Source organism: Mya arenaria, chromosome 1 (assembly GCF_026914265.1).
Source record: "Mya arenaria isolate MELC-2E11 chromosome 1, ASM2691426v1".
In the NCBI taxonomy this organism is placed as follows: Eukaryota; Metazoa; Mollusca; class Bivalvia; order Myida; family Myidae; genus Mya; species Mya arenaria.
In genome coordinates, this window is record NC_069122.1 from 49,397,837 (window position 1) to 49,420,126 (window position 22,290).

A 22,290-nucleotide genomic window follows, 5' to 3' on the forward strand; every position below is an offset into this window, starting at 1 on the left:
ATACTTTAAACTCTTTCTTCTTATTAAGATATCAACATACTTGTTCATATAATATTAATTACACACAAGGTCTACATGACTGTATCAATTTATAGAATCAGAATAATAAATAAACATACAAGGTTAAAGTCAGTGTTAAATATATCATTAAAACATTCCATACAGTTAAAGTGACACTCTTAATTATTCAAAATCAAAACATATAGACATATATATCAAACATACATTGTGACTGGTAAACCTTTAACTACTTACTAAATAATGCATATATGGAACATACTTATAAATGATAACAATATTGTAACCGTGTATTTAATAGCCGAAAACACAGAAATAGTAAATGATTGGTGAATCCTAAACGATTAACAGTGATCTAGTTTAGCCTCATATCAAAGGTAGAAATACCGTATTCTATGCACATTTCTTTCAAAGTTAACTCAGTATCCATCATGTTTTCGAAAAATCATTTGTTATTGTTATTCATTCTTTTTTGGGATATACATGAAAACGCTTCAAACTTGTTTAAAATTCGTTATAACATACATATCATAAAAAATAGAAGTAAACCGTGAAGCAAGCGTAAGTGTCTCACCTGCTTTTAAATTGAAATATGGCCTAAATATCCAATTGTTCATCAAACTATCACATCAAGTCCGCGTTATCAGCGATATCGTATGTTAAGTTGTGTATAGTAGAAGTCCTTTAGGGTGACTAAATGACAACATATACTATAAAGTAAACCGAATAATTATGTCTGGGCTCCACGCCATCGGCCCGGTTTCTGCAGTCAAACAAACACCCCGGGCCACGATTTCTCGAAAGTAACAAGCTTTAGTAGCATATTTCATTGAGCACTATTTCTTACTTTTATCTTGATTTTAATAAATAAAAATTTGTTCATCGTGATTGTCATGAAGATAGTTTCCATTTACAGCCTAAATACTCTTAAGAATGTGAAATATTTCACAAATAATATCAAGACAAAAATAGCGAGCTAAGCAAGGGACTTTAAATGTTTCAAGGAATAGGGGCCTGTACAATTACGAACAGGGTCGTGACAGGTCATTCAATGATGATGGCCGCGGCGTCGGCAGCGTTGATAAGTTTGATAATGATGATGATGATGATGATGATGATGATGATGATGATGATGATGATAGTGATGATGATGATGGTGCTGGTGCTGGTAATAGTTTCGATGATGATGATGATGATGATGATGATGATGATGATGATGATGATGATGATGATGATGATGATGATGATGATGATGATGATGATGATGATGATGATGATGATGACGACGACGATGACGACGACGACGACGACGACGACGATGATGATGATGATGATGATGGTGCTGGTGCTGGTAATAGTTTCGATGATGATGATGATGATGATGATGATGATGATGATGATGATGATGATGATGATGATGATGATGATGATGATGATGGTGGTGGTGGTGGTGGTGATGATGATGATGATGATGATGATGATGATGATGATGATGATGATGATGATGATGATGATGATGATGATGATGATGATGATGATGATGATGATGATGATGATGATGATGATGATGATGATGATGATGATGATGATGATAATGATGACGAAGACGACGACGACGACGACGACGATGATGATGATGATGATGATGATGATGATGATGATGATGATGATGATGATGATGATGATGATGATGATGATGCAGCTAAAGATGTGATGATAACTGATTTTCAATTCGTTACGTAAAATTCAAAATGGCCGCGCCCATGGCGCAAGAATATTGCACAACATATTTTCATAATTTAATCATCAGTTTTGCAATATGCTGTTATTTTGGTAGTATTAAAACCGAACATTATACAAATTAAACATAAAAAAATAGTTGGAGGGTATAGAACTTAATATTTGACATTAAAACAGATTTTCTTTAATATCTTGATAATCACAGTTGACAACTGCCATTTTAACATTTACATGTAAATCAGTGAATATGGCTACGAATTCTCCAAAGAGAGTGCAAAGGGTAAAACCCAAAAAGTATACTACATGTCAACTCTACAACACCAAGGAGGCTCAATGCAAACTTGTGGGTCTTACACTCGCAAGCTGCAACTCGGCATCAAGGGGGAAATCTGTGATACAGGAGGAAGCAGGTAGTTAAAGTCAAAAACAGATTCAGGATGATGATTGACTGATTATCTGCAGTTTTACAAATCAGTAATGTTTTTGATACAAATTTTATTTTGTTCTAAATCATTCCTTGTGAAAAAATATCAAACATTTCGATAAATGATTGGTAATTCATTGATCAGTAATATTACTGATGATTAGACCATTTACTGATCATTTCATATACTGATCTGGGCTCTTAATAGGGCATACTTAGCTCAACGACTGAGTACCTGGATCTTTATATTTTAGATGTTCCCCAAGAGACATTAGTACCAGATCCTTCACAGCTGGTAGTGTCAGAGGTGATGGCCTGTAATTACTGTGACACTTCATTCTCACACAGAGTTGAACAGGTAAAGTTTTAACTATAAATAACTTAATATAAGGAAAGCTGGTGTGTCTTTAATGAATAATTTCAATTTGTATCATCTTGGAAAGTGTTTTCTTTTGGTAACCTGGAGTAGTATTGCTGCAATGCAATTTATAGCATGCAATTAATGCACCAGTCAATTGTAACCACGGCCCATCCAGGTCCGGGGGTATACCGGGGATAGCCGGGGAAATGGGCCGTGTTTTTACCTTTCAGGTGGCCCCGCAGTGCCGGGTGAATGTGATGGTTTTGTCTTTGCGCAAAATATAGCGGGGAATGGGCCTTACCTAGGGTCCCTGGGTGCGGGGGCATTTGGCGCGGATTTTACCATCTGTTTGTTCCCACAGGGTGGGGATTTTACCTGGGGTTGACTGGACGGAAAGTCAAAGTCCCCGCTATTCCCTGGACCTGGGGGGGGGGCGTGGTTACAATTGACTGGTGCATAACTGTAACAACTCTGTAAGCTAAACAATATAGTACAGTTACAGCATCAACCTTCATAGATTTATGTTTTTTTTATAATTTCAATAACTTGATTAATCAGGCAGTATTTATTTATTATTACTTATTAAACATAGAAAACTATTATGAACAACTTAAAAACAGTGTTGATGATGATATCCAATACATTTTCTGTGATTGAAGAAAGTCTTAATCCAGCGAGGGCTTATACATGGTCTTGGATGTGCTTTTTTAATGTGTTTATATGAAATATATGTGTTGCCTTGGCTTATTCATAAAGAAAAGCTTTGTTTTGAGGTGTGTTTTTTTATAAATATATAGAGTATGTATTGTTTTTCATCCTTTTTTGTAGAAAAGACACTATAGGTCTGACTGGCACAGATACAACCTCAAACTTAGGCTAAAAGGGAAGAACAGTGTCCCTGAAGAAGTATTTGAGGATATGTGTGGTAAGATTTGTCGTTATTATGTATTTGAGGATATGTGTGGTAAGATTTGTCGTTATTATGTATTTGAGGATATGTGTGGTAAGATTTGTCGTTATTATGTATTTGAGGATATGTGTGGTTAAGATTTGTCGTTATTATGTATTTGAGGATATGTGTGGGAAGATTTGTCGCTATTATGTAGTTGAGAATATGTGTGGTAAGATTTGTCATTATTATGTAGTTGAGGATATGTATGGTAAGATTTGTCATTATTATGTAGTTGAGGATATGTATGGTAAGATTTGTCGTTATTATCTATTTGAGGATATGTGTGGTAAGATTTGTCGTTATTATGTATTTGAGGATAGTTTTGGTAAGATTTTTCATTACTTGTCTTTTTAGATTGTCTATTTTCAAAATAGTTTACAACCCAACAAGCCTTGCATCTGTAAAACTCTTTGCAGGCGGGATCATATTCCACTTTTATTGTCGGGTATGTGCAATGAGTGAAACATAGTTGTCACAAAGGCGGATTCGTGTGCGTGCCTGTGTGTGTGTATCCATCATCCGTACAGACTGAACCTTGTCTGGGTTGTATCTTGACCATGCATTATAGGATTTTCAAAAAAAACTTGGCATAAAGGTTCACCATGATAAGTTGGCATATCAAGCACAAGACCCAGGTCTGTGCCTCAAAGGTCAAGGTCATGCATAAAGGTCAAAGGTTGAAATGATCCTTTTCCGGGCTGTATCTTGACAATGCATTATAGGATTTTCAGAAAAACTTGCCATGAAGGTTAACCATGATGAGGGTACTAGTCAAGCACAAGACCCAGGTGTATACCTCAAAGGTCAAGGTCATGCTAAGAAGTCAAAGTTTGAAATGATCTTTGTCCAGGCTGTATTTTGACCATGCATTATAGATTTTTCAAAAACTTGCCATGAGGTTTACCATGATGAGGCGTAGTGTCACCGTTTCCACATACTGTTCAACGCCATGTTGTTCTGTGTTGCCATTGCATTGAATAACACATATATATATGTCTGTGTCTGGGGTCAAAATGTTGCCGTTTGGCATAGATCTAGTATTATATTTGGGCTTTTGATGCCAATCACTAGTCTAATGTGAGAGTCTAGGCTTGTTCATCTCAAAGTGTAATTTTGGTGTTTTATGAATAATGTACTGACTATGTAATATAATGCTATGACTTTAGTGTTTGTAGCAGAGACAATTCCTTAAAAATGTATTGCTCATCTAAAAAAATGCACGAAATGAATAGCAGTCTGAGTGTAACCTGTATGGACAATCATTTTAAAATTATGAAAGTTGACTGCAGGATTTACTAGTATTTAATTACCCCGGTACTTGTGAATACTAAACTGTTAAAAGATCCATGCCCCAATGATTTGAACATTTAAATTCCCTTATTACACTAAGAATCAAACTCAGTATTTTGGTATAAATCATGTGATATTCTCTTTTTAAGAAATTTTGAATCTTTTAAAGGAAATGGTTTAATAAACTACATTTGTAAAATCAAGCATTAGGAAGTTATTTCAATTCATTAAAAAAATGCTTAGATGTGTTACACTTTTGAAAAAAATGGTGGCTCTCTTTCCAGGTAACATCTCTAGTCTGTCGGGTTCTGACACTGATACAGATGGGGACACAGACATTGACAACCAGCCCCGAACTGGACCCAACAAACTCCTGCCTGGTACTCAGCGTAGACTGGTGCGTGAAGGGGGTAACACCAGCAGCACTGATAGTGAATCTGAAAGTGGGAACCAGGTAGGAAGTTTTTGTATTACCATATTATTTTAGACACAATAGAAATTTATTAGAAAATACAGGTTTATAAGCAGTATTTCGCCCAATGTCGAAGCTTTTTTAGCTTTTAATGTTCAATAAAATGAAGAAGACAGGTACCTATATGAAAAATCAGGTGGTCTGAAACATTTTAAATGAGTCTCCTGTTACCAGACTCCTGTTTACTTTGACTTGAAACATACATCAAATTGCACTGTTGGCAGATAAAGCTTTTAAAATCAGACTTTGTTCTTACAAAAAGGAGGGGTCACTTCTTTCTGACCCCCAACTCCTTTCTTTACCAAAATGCCTGAACAAAGTTCTCATGGTAATACTCTATATAATTTATTTGATGTATATACCACGTGATAAATTGCGTCATAAAGCTATGTTGGAAGGCAATATTTTGCTTCTAAATAAAGACTTGAAACAAAGATAACTTTCTTCACCATTTTAAACGAAACATAGCACAGTCTACGCTGCTCTGAGCCCCGCCTTCGGTCTTTTACCAGAGTTTTATTGAGGGTTTAGTTTCTTAAAACACTTTGACAAACCTTTTCAGAATATGGCCATCTGACTGAGCACTGTCAAAACATTATTTTGAAAACAGGTTTTTTGAGGTGTTTGATGAAACTAATCACCTTATCAAACTTCGGTTATAAAACGAAGGCGGGGCTTTTTAAGCGGCATAGACTGCCTGTTGTTTAATTTACAATGGTGTAGTAAAGGAAAAGTTATCTTTGATTTAAGTATTCATTTTAAGCAAAATGTGGCCTTTCGACGTAGCATATATGACGTAATTTATCACGTGGTATAGTCACACACTGATCCTTATTCTAAAGCAACATGACTTTGATAATGCATCATGCACAGACTTTACCAGACTGGGCCCAATGTGTTGGACATATTTTGCAAACTCTGTGACTATACATACAGTATATAAAATCATTCAATATATATATGTCCATGTAGGTTTGTTAAAAATGTAACTGATATTCAGCAGTGCTTTCATTACGTTGGAAATATATTACCCCCTAAAAATACGCTAAAACTTTCGAAATTGAAGAAAAAATCTTTCAGAGGTGAAGGCTTTGACATTTAAAGTATCAAAATCTTGTGTCAATGTTATTTGAATGACCACATTTTCAGTAATTCTTGAAGTAAAATGATTATTTTAATACAATTTTGTTAAGATGGCAACTATAAGTCAAAAATTATTATTTTAAGTTTTGACATAAAAGTTGGCAAATAGTGGTATAATTCTTAGTGTTTTGGTGGTTTTAAACTTCCACACAAAGAAAAACTTTCCGAAGTGATGGCAAAGAGGTTCATATTTTCAGTTTCAAATTGGGTATAAAAGCCCTGTGATAGTAATAGACAGTTCACATACATGTACGTATATATATACACTTATATCTAACAAATGATTGTCGTTTACCCATAGACAGAAGACATTGCAAGAAGGCTGCCAAAGGTTTACTTCAGCAACCATGAGGGAGAAATCCTATCCATCTACAGATGTGTGCTCTGTCATAAAAAGGTGACTATAGCTTGCTTAAAATGTCAACATAATATATTAAATAAGATTTATTTAAAGTGACAATACAATATGCAAAAAACATGATCTCGTAGAGTTTTTCTAACCAGCTGGAAAATCAAAGGCTTTGAGTCATTTATGAGCAAACCATGATTGCAAAAAAATACATCCAAAATTGTCATGTTTATATCAGAGCCACCCAAGTTACACTGAAGACTTGGTTTCAATGGCCGCTACAATACCAGATCAGATGAACTGGGCTGTGTTTATGGCCGGAGGGGGCCATTTTGCTGGGGCGGTGTTCAATAAGTAAGTAGCATTTTAACAAATAACATGAAAAAGAGTTACTATCGCTGAAAAGATGTCCTTTAATAGTAGTCACGGCCACCTTGCTTAGGATTTGAGCTGAAGAGTTATGGGCTCAGGTTCTGCACCCTGTCCTTTTTTGTTAGCTGCCAACATTGACATCATGTGCACCATTCTGCTAGGGTTTGTAATTCAGAACTATGGAAGGGTGCTGCACCCTGTACTTCTTTGGTAGCATCCTTCTGCCCTTATGGATACCAGTATGGGCACCCTCCTCCTTTCATAGAATTAAATGCTTAATTGAATTTAGAAATTCAAATATATCTTTTGTTTTGAAGGACAAGGTCACACTTGGTATTTAATCATTACAGAATACTGCATATATGCGCATAGTGTATAGTTGGTCATGTCCTGGCTTTAACTTTGTCATGCAATGAGGGATTTTGAAATTTCTTGGCACATGTATTCAGTACATAAAGATGACATGTCCCGTGCAAGACCCACGTCCCAAACTAAAAAGGTCAAGGCCACACTTTTAGGTTTATCATGATGAAATGCTGCATATATATATATATATATATATATATAGTTGGTCGTATCCTGGCTGTAACTTTGTCATGCACAGTGGGATTTTAAAATAAATTGGCACATGTGGTTAAGGTATGTAAAGGTGATGTGTCGCGTGCAAGACCCACAACTTTTTTTTAAATTCAAGGTCTTAATTAGAGTTTTATCATTATGGAATGCTGCTTATATGAACATCAGTGATAGTTGGTTGTGTCCAGGCTAGCACTGTTACTTTTTCATGCATGGAGAGATAACTTTGTACATGTGTAAAGATGACGTATTGCGGGTAAGATCAACCTTCCCACCACAAAGGTCAAAGCCACACTTACTGGTTTACCATTAAGGAGTTATGCATATATGCATATATACATGTAGATAGAGTATCCATGTGTGTCATGCACAGGTCTAGATATTTTAGAATAACTTTCCACCTATGTTTGGTACAAAAAGGAAATGTGTTGGTGCAAAACCCATTTCCGTACTACATGACTCCTCCACATTTGACATCAACCATCATGGGGGTTGGCATTTCCTTATAGTTTGTGTTAGCTCTTCCTGAATGTAGGCATATTATCCATTGAACTGTATGGCACTTCAGGGTCTTTGGTCACTTACTGTCACAGCTCTTGTTGTTGATTCATCTTGTTTGTAATAACATTATTGTTTATAGAAGGTAAGAAAATGTGGGTACAATACTTGAAAGATGTACTAAGTATTTAATTCATGATGTCCTAGTCATTGTTATAATAAGTAAAATGTAAATGATTTTGTTATATATGTACATGCAAAGACAAAGATCTGATATATGTAACAAATATGTTCAATTATTTTTAGAAATGAGATGGTTGTCCATAAAACATTTCACCGCTATGTTGTCCGTGCTAAGCGAGGTACAGCACAGGGTAGTCGTGACAGTCAGGGAAATGCCCCCAAGTCCGGAGGGGCCTCACTCAGGAGGTATAACGAGGCTGCTCTAACACAGGTTTGCAATTATTATTATTCCATATTATTTTTATCTCATCTGTATTGTCTTAACCTTAGCATTGTCATGTGCCTTAAACCTTGATGAGTAAACTATCAAACCATACAAGAAATTCACATGAAACTTAATATAACCTGTCAACACATGTTGCCAGAAACATGTGTACAGCAAGGCACATAACACTGGCTTTAATACTTTGTTGATTGATGCCTCTTTTTGACTGAAAAAAAGACTAGCATTAGCATTAGCTCTGCAGCACTGTGACTATTGAAATAAATTATTTTCACAGAGATCTTTTACATTTATACCTAAAATTTTGTATTTAGTAAAATGTGTCGATGTCATTTGCAATTTCATTTTTTTCTTACACCACTTTACTTCAGGAAATACAAGAATTGATAGCGTCTTGGCGTCCACATCTCGAGAAATGTGACCTCATCTTCTTACGCGCTCCAAGTTTTAACCGTAAGATCTTCTACTCTGGGAAAGTCCCAGCATTTAAGAAAGATGACTTGAGGATACGCCTTATACCGTTCCAGACAAGGCGACCCACAAATAATGAAGTGAGACGGGTGTTTGAGATGTTGGCATCGATAGAATGTTACGGTAAGGAGGCAATATCCTTTGGTTAAGTGTGTTGCTTGATTTGATAGAAAAATAAGTTTTCCATTACAATTCTGTGTTTTCCAGACAATTAGATTTGCTAAACTAAAATGCCTCATCTATAAAGGTTTAGACAACCATGTTTTGAGAGAATTATTTCTAGCTTGTTAATGATTAAAAACAAATGGTTAAGTCTAAAACATAAAGTAGTCATAATAAATTAAATCTAGATGAAATGACTCAAAATTAAAGAAAACATAAAAATGTTGCTATTTGTAAACATTTATACATTAAAGCTTGTTGTTATTTAAAGTGAATGGAAAAACTATATGCAAACCTAACTGAATAAAACATATAACTTAGATCTATAACAGATATAAAGCTTGTTGAAGAAGTGCTGGAGTGTAATGTTAGAATATTTTCTATTAAATACAATGGCAGATCCAGGAATTGACATTAAACAGGGCTTAACTTATAGGCACAACCTTTTGACATGTGCCCCTCTCTCAGAACCATGGTATGGGGGTGTAGGGAAACTATCCTTGTCTTAGAAAATTTCAAATAAGAATTAGTCTGAGATGGTGCATTTTGAGATTATTTATTACTTTTTCTTTCTCCCACATTTACATGAAAAGTAAACTAAGGCGATAATCTGCTAGTGTATTATCATAACTGATACATATTTGCAAATTTTTGTTTTCAGGTGATGAATCAGAAATCCAGGATCTGGTTCCCATTTCTCCACCACAGGTGTTCAACCCGGAAACCGGCAACCTCGAACCGCGGGATGAGAACCAGCTATCACCAAGGAAACGCAAGCTTCTGAATAAAAAGATCGGTGCAAGCCCCTTGGTGAATGAGACAAATGATAATAAAGCTTCCGGTGATCTGGAGAATGCTGAGCCGAATAAAGAGGAAACTGTGTCTTCAAAGCCTTTTCTTCCAGGTTTGTTTTATAATTTGATATTTGATTAGTATTTTAAAACTGCTTTCTGTCAGCTGTTCTTATACTTGTAAAGTATATTAAGAATGTAGGATATATATGTCGAATTGTGCTGAAAATAATTTGATGAGAATTTTAAGTGCAAAAGTTTAAAGATAACACTTTGCTCCAGAAAACATTATTGAATCACTGTACATTTTGAAAGAAAGAAACATCAAAAATACATTAAATGTCATTTTACTGCCCACCAGTTGATACATAAAGGAGTTATCATTAACATCTGAGTCTTTTCAACAAAAATTGTTCAAGAATTAATATTATTCTGATCTCTTTCAGGGCTCGGATCTTGTATCTGAAATTAAAGTTTCCTTTTGTTTTTCTTTAATTGTGTGTTTTCTGATATATTTATGTACAACGAAATGTTTTATCTTTTCTTCAGATCACATAAAGGAGGAGACCATGTCATCGGGAACATCTACAGCTAGTGACACAGAGTTGATAGAAACCATGGCAACCATTCACTTCTCCGATCTGAAAGGTAAGATACTTCTCAAGTTAAAATGGATATGGGAATGATTGTTTTCTGAAAAATATAATGTATGTTAAAATTTTAGCAACCATATCCATGTGAACACATGTAAAAATGATCTTGACTTTATTGGAAAAATTCTACCTTAAAATCATAATTACATGTAAATAGTATATAAAAGTAATCTCCACAGCTGCATTCTACACTGTTTGTAGGCATTATGTACATTTTGTAAAGAAAACATTTGTTATGTAGATTATATCTGTATTATCTCTGATAAAATGCAACTGGCAAATAATGAACTTGCTCATAAACACCACAATTACAGAGTACTCAATGTCGAAGAAGCCTAAACAAAAGAAGAAAAGTGCACGGAAAAGAAGACCCTCCTTGAAAGGACAGAATGAACCGGATTCAAATGTTATGGGTATTTACTTTGTCTTGTGTTTCTGAGGTCATCTTGATCTTCATCTGAAGATATTTTTTATGCCCCCAAAGTAAGGCATATTAAAATCGCACCATCTGTCCGTCCGTTCGTCCTTCATTGTGTCCAGGCCATTTTGTTGTGTCCGGGCTATAACTTTCTCTTGTATGGACAGATTTTAAAATAACTTCCCACATGTGTTTTGCATATAATGACTATGTGTCATGTACAAGACATGCGTTCCTACCTCTAAGGTCAAGGTCACACATAGTGTTGGAATACTATGGAATGCTGCCTTTAAGGACATAGAGTATAGGTGATCGTGTCCGGGCTGTAGCTTTCTCTTGTATGGACAGATTTCATTGCTATTTTCTTCTCTTTTTTTATGTGTTTTTTTTTTTTTTTGTACAACGGTCAATGTCATATTTGATGGCATTCGTTACATACTGTGACAGCTCTTGTTTAGGTATTGTCATCGTGTTCATGTTGGCCTCTATCAAGTGCAAACTAGTTATTAAAACATTTAAAAGGATATAAGCATGTAACCCATGGCAATGCTTTCAAAGCACATTACTCTGGCTTGAGTATTCGTCATGGTATGCCTTTTAACCAAATGACAAAAATGACAACCAATCCAAGTTCTTATTGTTTTAGATATTGGTCTATTGAAAATGTTTTAGATGGCTAGCATATGTTTGATATAAATATGTTGTTCTGGTCATATTCAAGCAAGTTTATACACTTTGTATTATAAATCTTATCTGTAACAGATAATGAAAATATTTCAAAGTTTAATGCCAAAAATTCATTTGATAGTAATTTCCCTTAGCATGTATGATTTTACTAGTATGGTTATGTTTAATTTTTATTCTTTATCCTCCCTTTATATGAACTCCTTATTTCAAACAGATGAAGAACTATACCATCTAAGGAACAGTCTGTATACAGCTTGTAAAACAGGCGACAAAGAAAGCCTTGAAAGCCTTCTTGCTGTGATATTTTCCCCTCCTGCTGCTGTTGATAATAATTCAGAAGCCAAGCATGACAATGCTGAGGACATTGAAAGTCAGAAAAAGGTTGATGAGTTTGATAAAGCAACTATTCCTACTGCTGTTGATAATAGTGAACTGAATGACCACATTGTTAAAGCAGGTAATGAAAATGACAACATTTGTCTAAAATCATCAGAGATAAGTGATAATAGAATAATTGCTGATATAAAACAAACAGACACATTAAAAAATGTTGATGTTAAGAAATCAGATGGTGAAGAAATTGCCCAAAATTCAAAGGAATATGTTAATATAGAAAAGTCTACAAGTCTTGAATGCATTACAGAAATGAATTCAGATAAAAGTCTCCTTGTAGACACCAACTGGAAAGCATGTGATACTCATACAGATATTAATACAACAGATCTTGATGAAACAAAAGAGAAAGTTACAGTGAACATATCAAGTCATCAGGTAGAACATCCGACCGCAATACCAGATACACCTTCCATTTTAAAACCGCAGACCATTCCAATCCTTTCACCAAGAACAAAACCAACTGTTTCCACTGGCAATAAAGACCCTCTAACTCCTGTCTTTGTATCTCCTGACATTGTAAGTGAACCGATAGGGGATAACAACACTACCCTTCTCCATGTAGCAGCTAAAGAGGGGCACGCACGTATTGTTGCCTTGTTGCTGGAGGCGGGCGCTAGTCCTGTGCTGAAGGACAGAAACGGTCATTCACCCTATATGGCAAGCAAGGATAAGGCAACAAGAAATGAGTTTAGAAGATTCAGGGGAAAGTGGCCGGATAGATATGACTACAAGGTTGCACAGGTAGGATTTGATGTGGATGCAGATTGAGATTTTTTCTGCTACATGTACCTTTTAATGTTGTTAAATCATATTGAAATAGTCAGTTTCTGGTAATGCATGAAGTCTTCCAACTTTTACACTCATGTTTTGTAAAAAAGATTAAATTTTGTGTGGCATTTTAATCTAGAACATGTTTTAGTATCACATTTTCTTTCAGCTGAACAAATATTCCAAGAAAGTTGAAAAAAATCAAGATAACGGCTTGTAAATGTCAAATCAAGGTTCCTGTAGAATAGTGAAAAGATATTAATTAGAAAATGAGATGTACAGGAGATAAAATTTAGATTCTCAAGCTCATGTTTATTCGGATTGCAGATTCCAGAACCTCTCTCTGAAGAAGCTGAGGCTGAAAGGAAGCGAAAGGAACAAGAGAGAAAGAAAGCCCAGAAAAAAGCTAAGCAAGAACAACAGAAAGCTAAGAAAGAAGAAGAGGAGAAACAAAAGGCAGAAGACAGAGAGAAACAGAGATACCTGAACATGTCGGACAGAGAAAAGGTAAGAATATGTTGAGGAGGTATGAGAAAGTTTAGAATATAGCGATAAAAAAGAACTACATAAAGCAGAAATGTGAGGGAAATAAAGACCGGTTAATTTGCCAAATGGAAAGTTAAGAATAACAATTGGTAATAAAATGTGAAATAATAATAAATGTTGAAGCCATCTGTAAAAACATTTTTTGTCTTTAGTGGTCTCGAAGAGTAGGCATCAACTATTGAGCATTTTTGGCAAGTGAGCCGGCCAACTGCAAAGAAACATATTTTCAGATTGCTTTAGTATAGCAACCACCTCTTACCCTAGAGTAGTAAAATGTCACTTAGACCACCTTATTTTAAAAAGAAGAAAGGATTACTGATAAGCTGTGTGCAATATCTTGTCAAGTACAAGTTAGATCTTAAATTCAGTTGGTAAATTCAAATCCTATCAAGATTGATACAAAGAAACTTGACAAAACAGTTGCAAAATGGTTAAATTGATGGTCATCTTGAAGACCGGTGACTTCTCTTGTAAATGAATATTTTCTACATTCTTGCAAATATCCGGGGCTATGTAAAAATGACCTCATTACAATGTTTGGATCTATTGATAGTTTTGAAATGAGACATATCATTTTGACCTCGTTATTACTGCCGGTGCATGTACCTGTATCGTGGATTTGAATCATTTGGGACATTCTATATTTCAGAGAGCGTTGGCTGCTGAACGTCGTCTGTTGAATCAATGTAGCACACAGGGAGGAGACAAGCCTGTGCTTATGTAAGATCATATCCAGCAGTAACATATTTTCTTAACTAAGCCAAAGAATTATTTTGCATTATTTGGGTTGGCCAATTTAGCAAATATTTTATAGCCCCCCACTCACAATGATAATGCAGGTATCCTTTAGTAGCCACCCTGTCTGTTTGTCCGTCTGTCCACATTTTTCATGTTATTTCTTTCTAAGTATCTTTAACCATTAAATATATTTACTATATTCTTGATATATATGCACATAGTAACAATGTTCTTTTTGATGACAAGCTATATCACTCCAGCTTATTATTGCCAGATTTATGACCCTTGTAAAACAACAGTTTAGCATATCAATGTACTTTTCATTTGAACACGAACAGTTTTAAAAGAATTTTGATGTCACTTAAAGGATTGACAAATGACAATGTGAACTTGTGTTTGTACAAAAACCATAACTAAATGTATCCTCCCTTGATAGTTTTTTTATGCCCCCGAAGGTGGGCATATTAAAATCGCACCGTCCGTCCGTCCGTCTGTCCGTCCGTCCGTCCGGCTCTGTAACTTTCCCTTGTATGGACAGATTTTAAAATAACTTGCCACATGTGTTCCACATACCAAGACAACGTGTGGCGTGCAAGACCCGTGTCCCCACCTCAAAGGTCAAGGTCACACTTAGTGTTTATTCACAATGGAGTGCTGCATATAAGGACATAGAGTATAGGTTGTCGTGTCCGGGCTGTAACTTTCCCTTGTATGGACAGATTTTAAAATAACTTGCCACATGTGTTCCACATACCAAGACGACGTGTCGCGTGCAAGACCCGTGTCTCTACCTCAAAGGTCAAGGTCACACTTAGTGTTTATTCACAATGGAGTGCTGCATACAAGGACATAGGGTATAGGTTGTCGTGTCCGGGCTGTAACTTTCCCTTGTATGGACAGATTTTAAAATAACTTGCCACATGTGTTCCACATACCAAGACGACGTGTTGTGTGCAAGACCCATGTCCCTACCTCTAAGGTGAAAGATACACTAAGTGTTTATTCACAAGGGAATTCTGAATATAAGGACATAACAGTGTAGGTTGTCAAGTATGGGTGGTATTTTTTATGTTCAGAGGCAATTTAAAATAACTTGCCATAATTATGTATTTGACACGTAAATGCAAGATCAACGTTTCATGTACTGACCTTGTTCGTAGGTCAATGTCACATTCGGGGGCATTCGTCACATACTGTGACAGCTCTTGTTTTTACTTCAGAACATCTTAGTAGTGAAAAAAGAAAATGCCAATTTAATTATAATTAATTTATTAAATAAATTATAATGATTGATTATTGGTAATAAAAGATTGGCATAACCCTATTTAAAACATCATTCCAATAATCGTTACCAAATTGCCCCCCACACCCATTGATGTAAAAAAATAAGCAAATGCAAATCAAAGGATGTTCACTTGTGCACATTTGTTGTGTTATTCCTTATTCGTCTCCCTTGATAAAAATGTTCTAATTCAAGAAAGAAAGTGAAAGTCAGAAATTGGTTGTACGATGTACAATGTCCCCCCCCCCACCCCCACCATTTACCACCATTTCATATGAGGGCCGCTTTCTCGGGTATTAATCACATTCAATGACAGCTGTCATTGTATTTTAGAAATATGTATATATGTATATACTACAGGCAAACAATTTAATCTGAACACTTTTAACATATTTAACCCCACCACTTTTTCTTTTAACAAGCCTTTAAATAGCTCCATATATGTAAAATCTATCGAGCAGCGTCAAATGAATCTGAATGTCTTTTCATTGTGTTGATATATTGTTACTAAACTTGGTATGTAAGGAGGAGGTTATGGATACTTTACTGGGATTGGGTCTAAGGGCCCTCCTAGGGTCAAGGTCACTGTTTCTAAAAATAGAAAAATGGGTGAAACCGAATATCTTTAGTTTAAGGGTGACCCATTGTTACCAAACTTGGTATATACGATGAGTATATGGAGACCGTTCCTGGTAATGCTTTCTTTTGCCCCTTAGGTCAAGAAAAATGGTTGAAACTTAATATTTTTCATTTGACTTTACATTTGACTTTAAAATAATTGTGAACAAACTCAGTAAAAAGAAACTAGGTCAATGACACTGTTTCTTAAGATAAAAAAAACCCTGTTGAAACTGAATATCTTAGTTTGGTTTGACATAGTGTGACTAAGTTCTGTGTATATCCTCTTACCAATTGGACATGTTCTTATACATACACACAGAACGCAACAAATCAGCTATCAACAAATACTCATAATTCTCACAACACAGCCTGAATCAGCCTGTCAATCATTGAAAACCAGGTTAAGTCGATTTGCGATTATTTTAATCATTTTGAATAACTTGGCGTGAATCTTATCATAACTACTATTAAGTTGAAAACATTATGTTGTATATGAAAGTACACATTTCAAGGTGGTCAACCTATCCATCCGTCCGCTACTTTCGTTTCACACCTTTAACTTTTTCATTGTTTTTCGAATTGCAATCAAACTTCACAGAAATGTACTGCAACAGGGTGTCATGCATAGCATTCATGCACACGATACAAAGGCCAAGGTCACACTTAGACTTCGATTGGCTATTACTTTTGACCAAATCAGGAGCAATAAAATAAGTTCCTATGAAGCTGATGTTTAACTCCTATATTGATATCTATTTCAGCCGGTGTTTTCAGTGTGGAGCTGACATGACCGGAAAAGTTCCGTTTGAATATTGTGACAACAAGTTCTGCACATCCAAATGTCTACAACAGCACAGAAAAACTCAAACTGCCAAGAAATAATGCTCTTTATATGTATTAGTGATGCTTTAAACTACATTTTAAAGCGAATAAGGACTATTTGGACTATTTGAAGCAACATTTCTTCTCCTGGAGGTACAATAAACCCCACAATTTATGGATCAGGAAAACATTGTTTTGTTCCTACGTTTGTGTTGATTTATACATAGTTGTTGAGGAAGCGTTGTTGGATCTTTGATCTTCATGAAAACATTATTGAAATGAGATTTTGGAGGAAATAAAAAAGTGCTAGGATAAACACCTAAAACTAGGAATATTTGCTTGAATATAAGATTAATTGCAAAAAGCCTTTTAACATATAAGACATCCTAGATCATGCATGACCAAAATTATTTTATATATGAATTTTTTTATTTTTTAAATGGTCTAACTGAAAAATTCAGAAAAAATATTTTCTCGCTATTTGTCTGTTAATCATATTGTAATAATAATAAAATATGTCAAGAATTATTGCTTTGTTTCCAAAAGTTTGTATCCATTGCCTTTGAAAAGACTCGTATTCCTTTTTCATGTGCAAATTTCATTTCCGAATATGATAACAAATATTAGTTTTTTACACGTGTAAGTTTTTTTTTAAACAATGTGTTGCATTTTTGTTGCAGTTTTACCATCCTAGTACGGAATACTTCAAAATACGTTCTTTTGAAACGAGCTCATATTATTCTAGATGCCCTGAATAAAACTACTGATATATGTTCACAAAAAGCGATATAACTCACTTTCCAGTGTTTCTTTATTGGACCAATATTTGTAAGTGGTCGTAAAACAGATGTGCCGACTGTCGGACTCGAACCTCTGACCGCCGACGTGTAAGTTAGACGCGCCACTACCGTTTTCTTGCATACCTGTACATGCGTTTCCGGTCATCTGAACAGTGTGTTAAAATAGATCTTGCACCTCCCATGGAAGATTGGTCACGTACAACATAGTTCTAATTGAATACTTTTGGTTAATGGTTGCTAAGTGATGGTTCATTAACAAAGCAAAATAAATAAATACTTATTTAAACTATACGGCCGCAAAATTCATTTGGTTCGGGTACCCTACCCTACCTACATCCGCTGGTCAGAACTAATATGGTATAACCATGCTTAACATGTGGAAGGTAGCCAGTAATCTAATATGGTATAACCATGCTTAACATGTGGAAGGTAGCCAGTGATCTAATATGGTATAACCATGCTTAACATGTGGAAGGTAGCCAGTGATCTAATATGGTATAACCATACTTAACATGTGGAAGGTAGCCAGTGATCTAATATGGTATAACCATACTTAGCATGTGGAAGGTAGCCAGTGATCTAATATGGTATAACCATGCTTAACATGTGGAAGGTAGCCAGTGATCTAATATGGTATAACCATGCTTAACATGTGGAAGGTAGCCAACGATCTAATATGGTAAAACCATGCTTAACATGTGGAAGGTAGCCAACGATCTAATATGGTAAAACCATGCTTAACATGTGGAAGGTAGCCAACGATCTAATATGGTAAAACCATGCTTAACATGTGGAAGGTAGCCAACGATCTAATATGGTATAACCATGCTTAACATGTGGAAGGTAGCCAACGATCTAATATGGTATAACCATGCTTAACATGTGGAAGGTAGCCAGTGATCTAATATGGTAAAACCATGCTTAACATGTGGAAGGTAGCCAACGATCTAATATGGTAAAACCATGCTTAACATGTGGAAGGTAGCCAACGATCTAATATGGTAAAACCATGCTTAACATGTGGAAGGTAGCCAACGATCTAATATGGTAAAACCATGCTTAACATGTGGAAGGTAGCCAACGATCTAATATGGTATAACCATGCTTAACATGTGGAAGGTAGCCAACGATCTAATATGGTAAAACCATGCTTAACATGTGGAAGGTAGCCAACGATCTAATATGGTAAAACCATGCTTAACATGTGGAAGGTAGCCAACGATCTAATATGGTATAACCATGCTTAACATGTGGAAGGTAGCCAATGATCTAATATGGTGTAACCATGCTTTGATTCACTGACATGTGTAAATAATAATAAATAAAAACAACAACACCCGCTTGGTGTGATGCCCTAATTATCCTTATTTTCTAATAAACGTAGACAATTTCACCCAAGCAGAAAGAAACATGGTTTGCTTCTAAAATACGTTCTTGGTTTTTCATTGATGCGCTGATGTAGAAAGTCATTTTTTACCAGTTGAATATGCATGCGGGAGTTATACGTGCGTTTACAATAACAATGCTGGGGTAAAAACACTTGCCTGCTTATTTACTGAACATTGACCATTGACTCATTTACTTTATTGTTTTACCATCACCAACATTGACAAATGTAATATGGCCAACATACCTATTTTAAAATCAAATCACTATACTTTTCGCCTTAATGCAATTCTATAACTTGGACCGAACGTTCAGAAATGTGTTACGTTTTATAGCGTGATAAACTACATCGTTTTTCAATAATTAAGGTGAACTTGTTTCACCCCTTTATTAGTTGTACCGTTCCAAACCTTTTATATTAATGCTTGATAGAGCTCGTGCATTTACAAAACAATAAAGATTTAGTTGCTGACAATAGCATTCAGAAAAGTCCACTTAGCGCTAACGTTATGCTCTATTTTGTTATAATTTCATTGTTATAATCATGCAGTGCGCTGCACTTCTGCAATATTTAATTTAATTTGGAGAAAGGTTCACCAGCTAACATGTGTAATGTCGTATTTAACGGCAAACATTGAAATCATGCCTAACTATTTAGCTGCTTACATCGATGCACTCATATTAATGGTATGTCTCGGCACGATTTATTATTGTGCTAAACCATTGTAATAGAGGCAAAATCTTGTCTTATGCATGTTTAAATTATAAGGAAAAGCATGAAATATTATTGTTGAAAGTTCATGCAATACTATAATGACAATTATCTCATAAGCATAAGAGAAAAGAATTCCTAAATACAGGCAAAATGTTTATTGCCAAATTCTAGACAACTGGTTTTCATGTAATATTCTATTATTATCTATCCCTCTTGAATAAGACAAATATAAGAAAATCGATTTGGCAAATACGATATAGCTTCATGATATATTAGTCTCCCAAAATACAAACAGGATTGGCAGTTCTTGAAATAGTTCTATCTAATAGTACAATTAAATGAATGTCTGGCCTTTTATGATAGTTCAAGGAAACTTTGAAGTAGCTTCGAATCGTATGGAAGCAAAACAAACATACAACGTATAAAACAGCAGTTCAAGTCTTAGTTTGATTTACAGATATTATAAAGCAGCACTGCAATTTCCTGCAGCATCGGTTATGAATGATTGCATTATTACCGGGGGACTTTATTAGAACTGTTGAAGGGTGGTCCACGATGCTTTTAGGTACGCTGGATCACGGGCCAGTTTTGGCAGTGTTCTGGATGCCGAGGTTAGGTACGCGGATACTTCTGATATATCAAACTGGACCAGTAAATTGATCTTTATTTACAAATAAATCGCCAGTACGGCATCCTTCTCAAGGGAGAGCCTTCGAAGCTTTCATACCAATTTTAAACAGTTGGTTCATGGGAAGTGCAAACGCGTCTCATTTTTGCGGGTGACTCGTAGGGCATGTTGGTGTCGGACGTTTGATTTCAAGCACGGCCATATTTACCGGTAATTTCTGTACCATTCAGTGCAAGAAACGTGTTTCCGATTTTCCAATCCTCATGTAGGATGAGCGACGCGCATCAACGCGCCAATTGAAACAATTTAAAAATTAAATGATGATATTTTAAAATAGCTGAATGGAATAGTTATGTATTTTATCAATAAATTAAGTTATCAAAATATTCATTCTAAATAACTGTGATACTCCTAGAAACTATTGAACGACAACGGTGACCTCAAATTACTGCACGTCATGACAGTGATCAGTAAACGACTACGCACGTCCGTATTGGTCTAAATTTGCAAATTCATCTAATTTGATAACATCTGAAAGTACAAGCTACGCAAAATAGATGTCAGATACCAACATTTACTACAGATTACCCATTCCAACTCTCGCCTAGCCTTCTGACCGGTTTGCGCACGTGGATACTCACATCCGCACCGGAAGCATACCAAAGATTTATATTCTGCTCCCCGAAAAGGATATAAACATAGTCATCGCTTTGCTCTTCAGTCCAATCGGTCGATTCGATCGCCCTATCTGACTCGTCTAGACTACCTTTAACGGATCACTGATTGGAAAGAAACGCATGACATTATGACAAACATGAATAGTGCAGTCAGTTCAAAAGAACATTATTAAATCATGTATGTTCCTCAATTCGTATCCAATTTGTATCGCTCTATAGATTCTGCTGTCTGCAAGTTATGGAGATTACCAATCAATACCGTTTTGAATCGGGTTGTTTGTTTATATCGGAAATCAGTTGCTTTAAGGCTTTTTATGCTAAATTTTATGCAACACGATGATCCTGAATAGCTTTTTCATAGAACACCACCCACACGGACTTATTATATATTTGTCCATTACGACCCGACACACTCACTCAACGATTATACATTTTGTGAAATCTTGGTTCAGTAAAACAATATAAGGAAGGCCATCCATGATAAGGATGCAACGATGCTTGGGCATTTTAGATATTAACGTCGAGAATTTGTCTTTTGTTTACCATTCAATTATTACTGCATTAATCACTCTTTTGAAATAAACCATAATCACGCTGCTAGTATGATATGCCTTCAAAATGAATTGCAATCCTTATGTATACTCGTACACGTTTTCTGCATAATTAATGAAATACAGTTTTTTTCTCACAATCATTTAAAAAGGCTTTAGTTTTACATACAACTTTTCTATGCATGTGTTTGATGAAAGTGCGAACCGAAATCAAGCACTGGGGTATCCGACTAGGTTATCACCTAGCATAGTGCCGTGACCGAAACCTAAGGCGCGTTCAACTCGAACGAGCGTTCTAAAACGTTTCACCAGCACTACATCTATCCGGAATTGACACGGGCACAAACAATGTGAACTGCTGGTTTGTGTCCATGATTTCTAGACACATCGCGACCTACTTTAGACCCACTCTTTTTGCTGCCAGCTTGGATTCATCAGAGAAACGCCTATTAATCTGTATTGGCTTTATCACCACTTTCAATGCACTCCTGCATCGGCCTTAGCAACGCTGTCAAGG

At 35.6% G+C, this 22,290-nt stretch overlaps 1 protein-coding gene across 1 annotated transcript; it reads left to right on the forward strand.

The window, feature by feature from the left end:
- Positions 1-1,772: 1,772 nt before the first annotated feature.
- Positions 1,773-17,531, forward strand: LOC128237081 (ankyrin repeat and zinc finger domain-containing protein 1-like). Its single transcript, XM_052952324.1, has 15 exons — positions 1,773-2,168; positions 2,437-2,540; positions 3,372-3,468; positions 5,070-5,239; positions 6,702-6,797; positions 6,988-7,103; positions 8,502-8,649; positions 9,033-9,255; positions 9,956-10,198; positions 10,635-10,733; positions 11,053-11,151; positions 12,058-12,980; positions 13,335-13,514; positions 14,203-14,273; positions 16,956-17,531. Exons 1-15 carry the CDS (start codon positions 2,006-2,008, stop codon positions 17,074-17,076), a joined length of 2,853 nt encoding a protein of 950 aa, XP_052808284.1. The 5' UTR covers positions 1,773-2,005; the 3' UTR covers positions 17,077-17,531.
- The last annotated feature ends 4,759 nt before the right edge of the window (positions 17,532-22,290 follow it).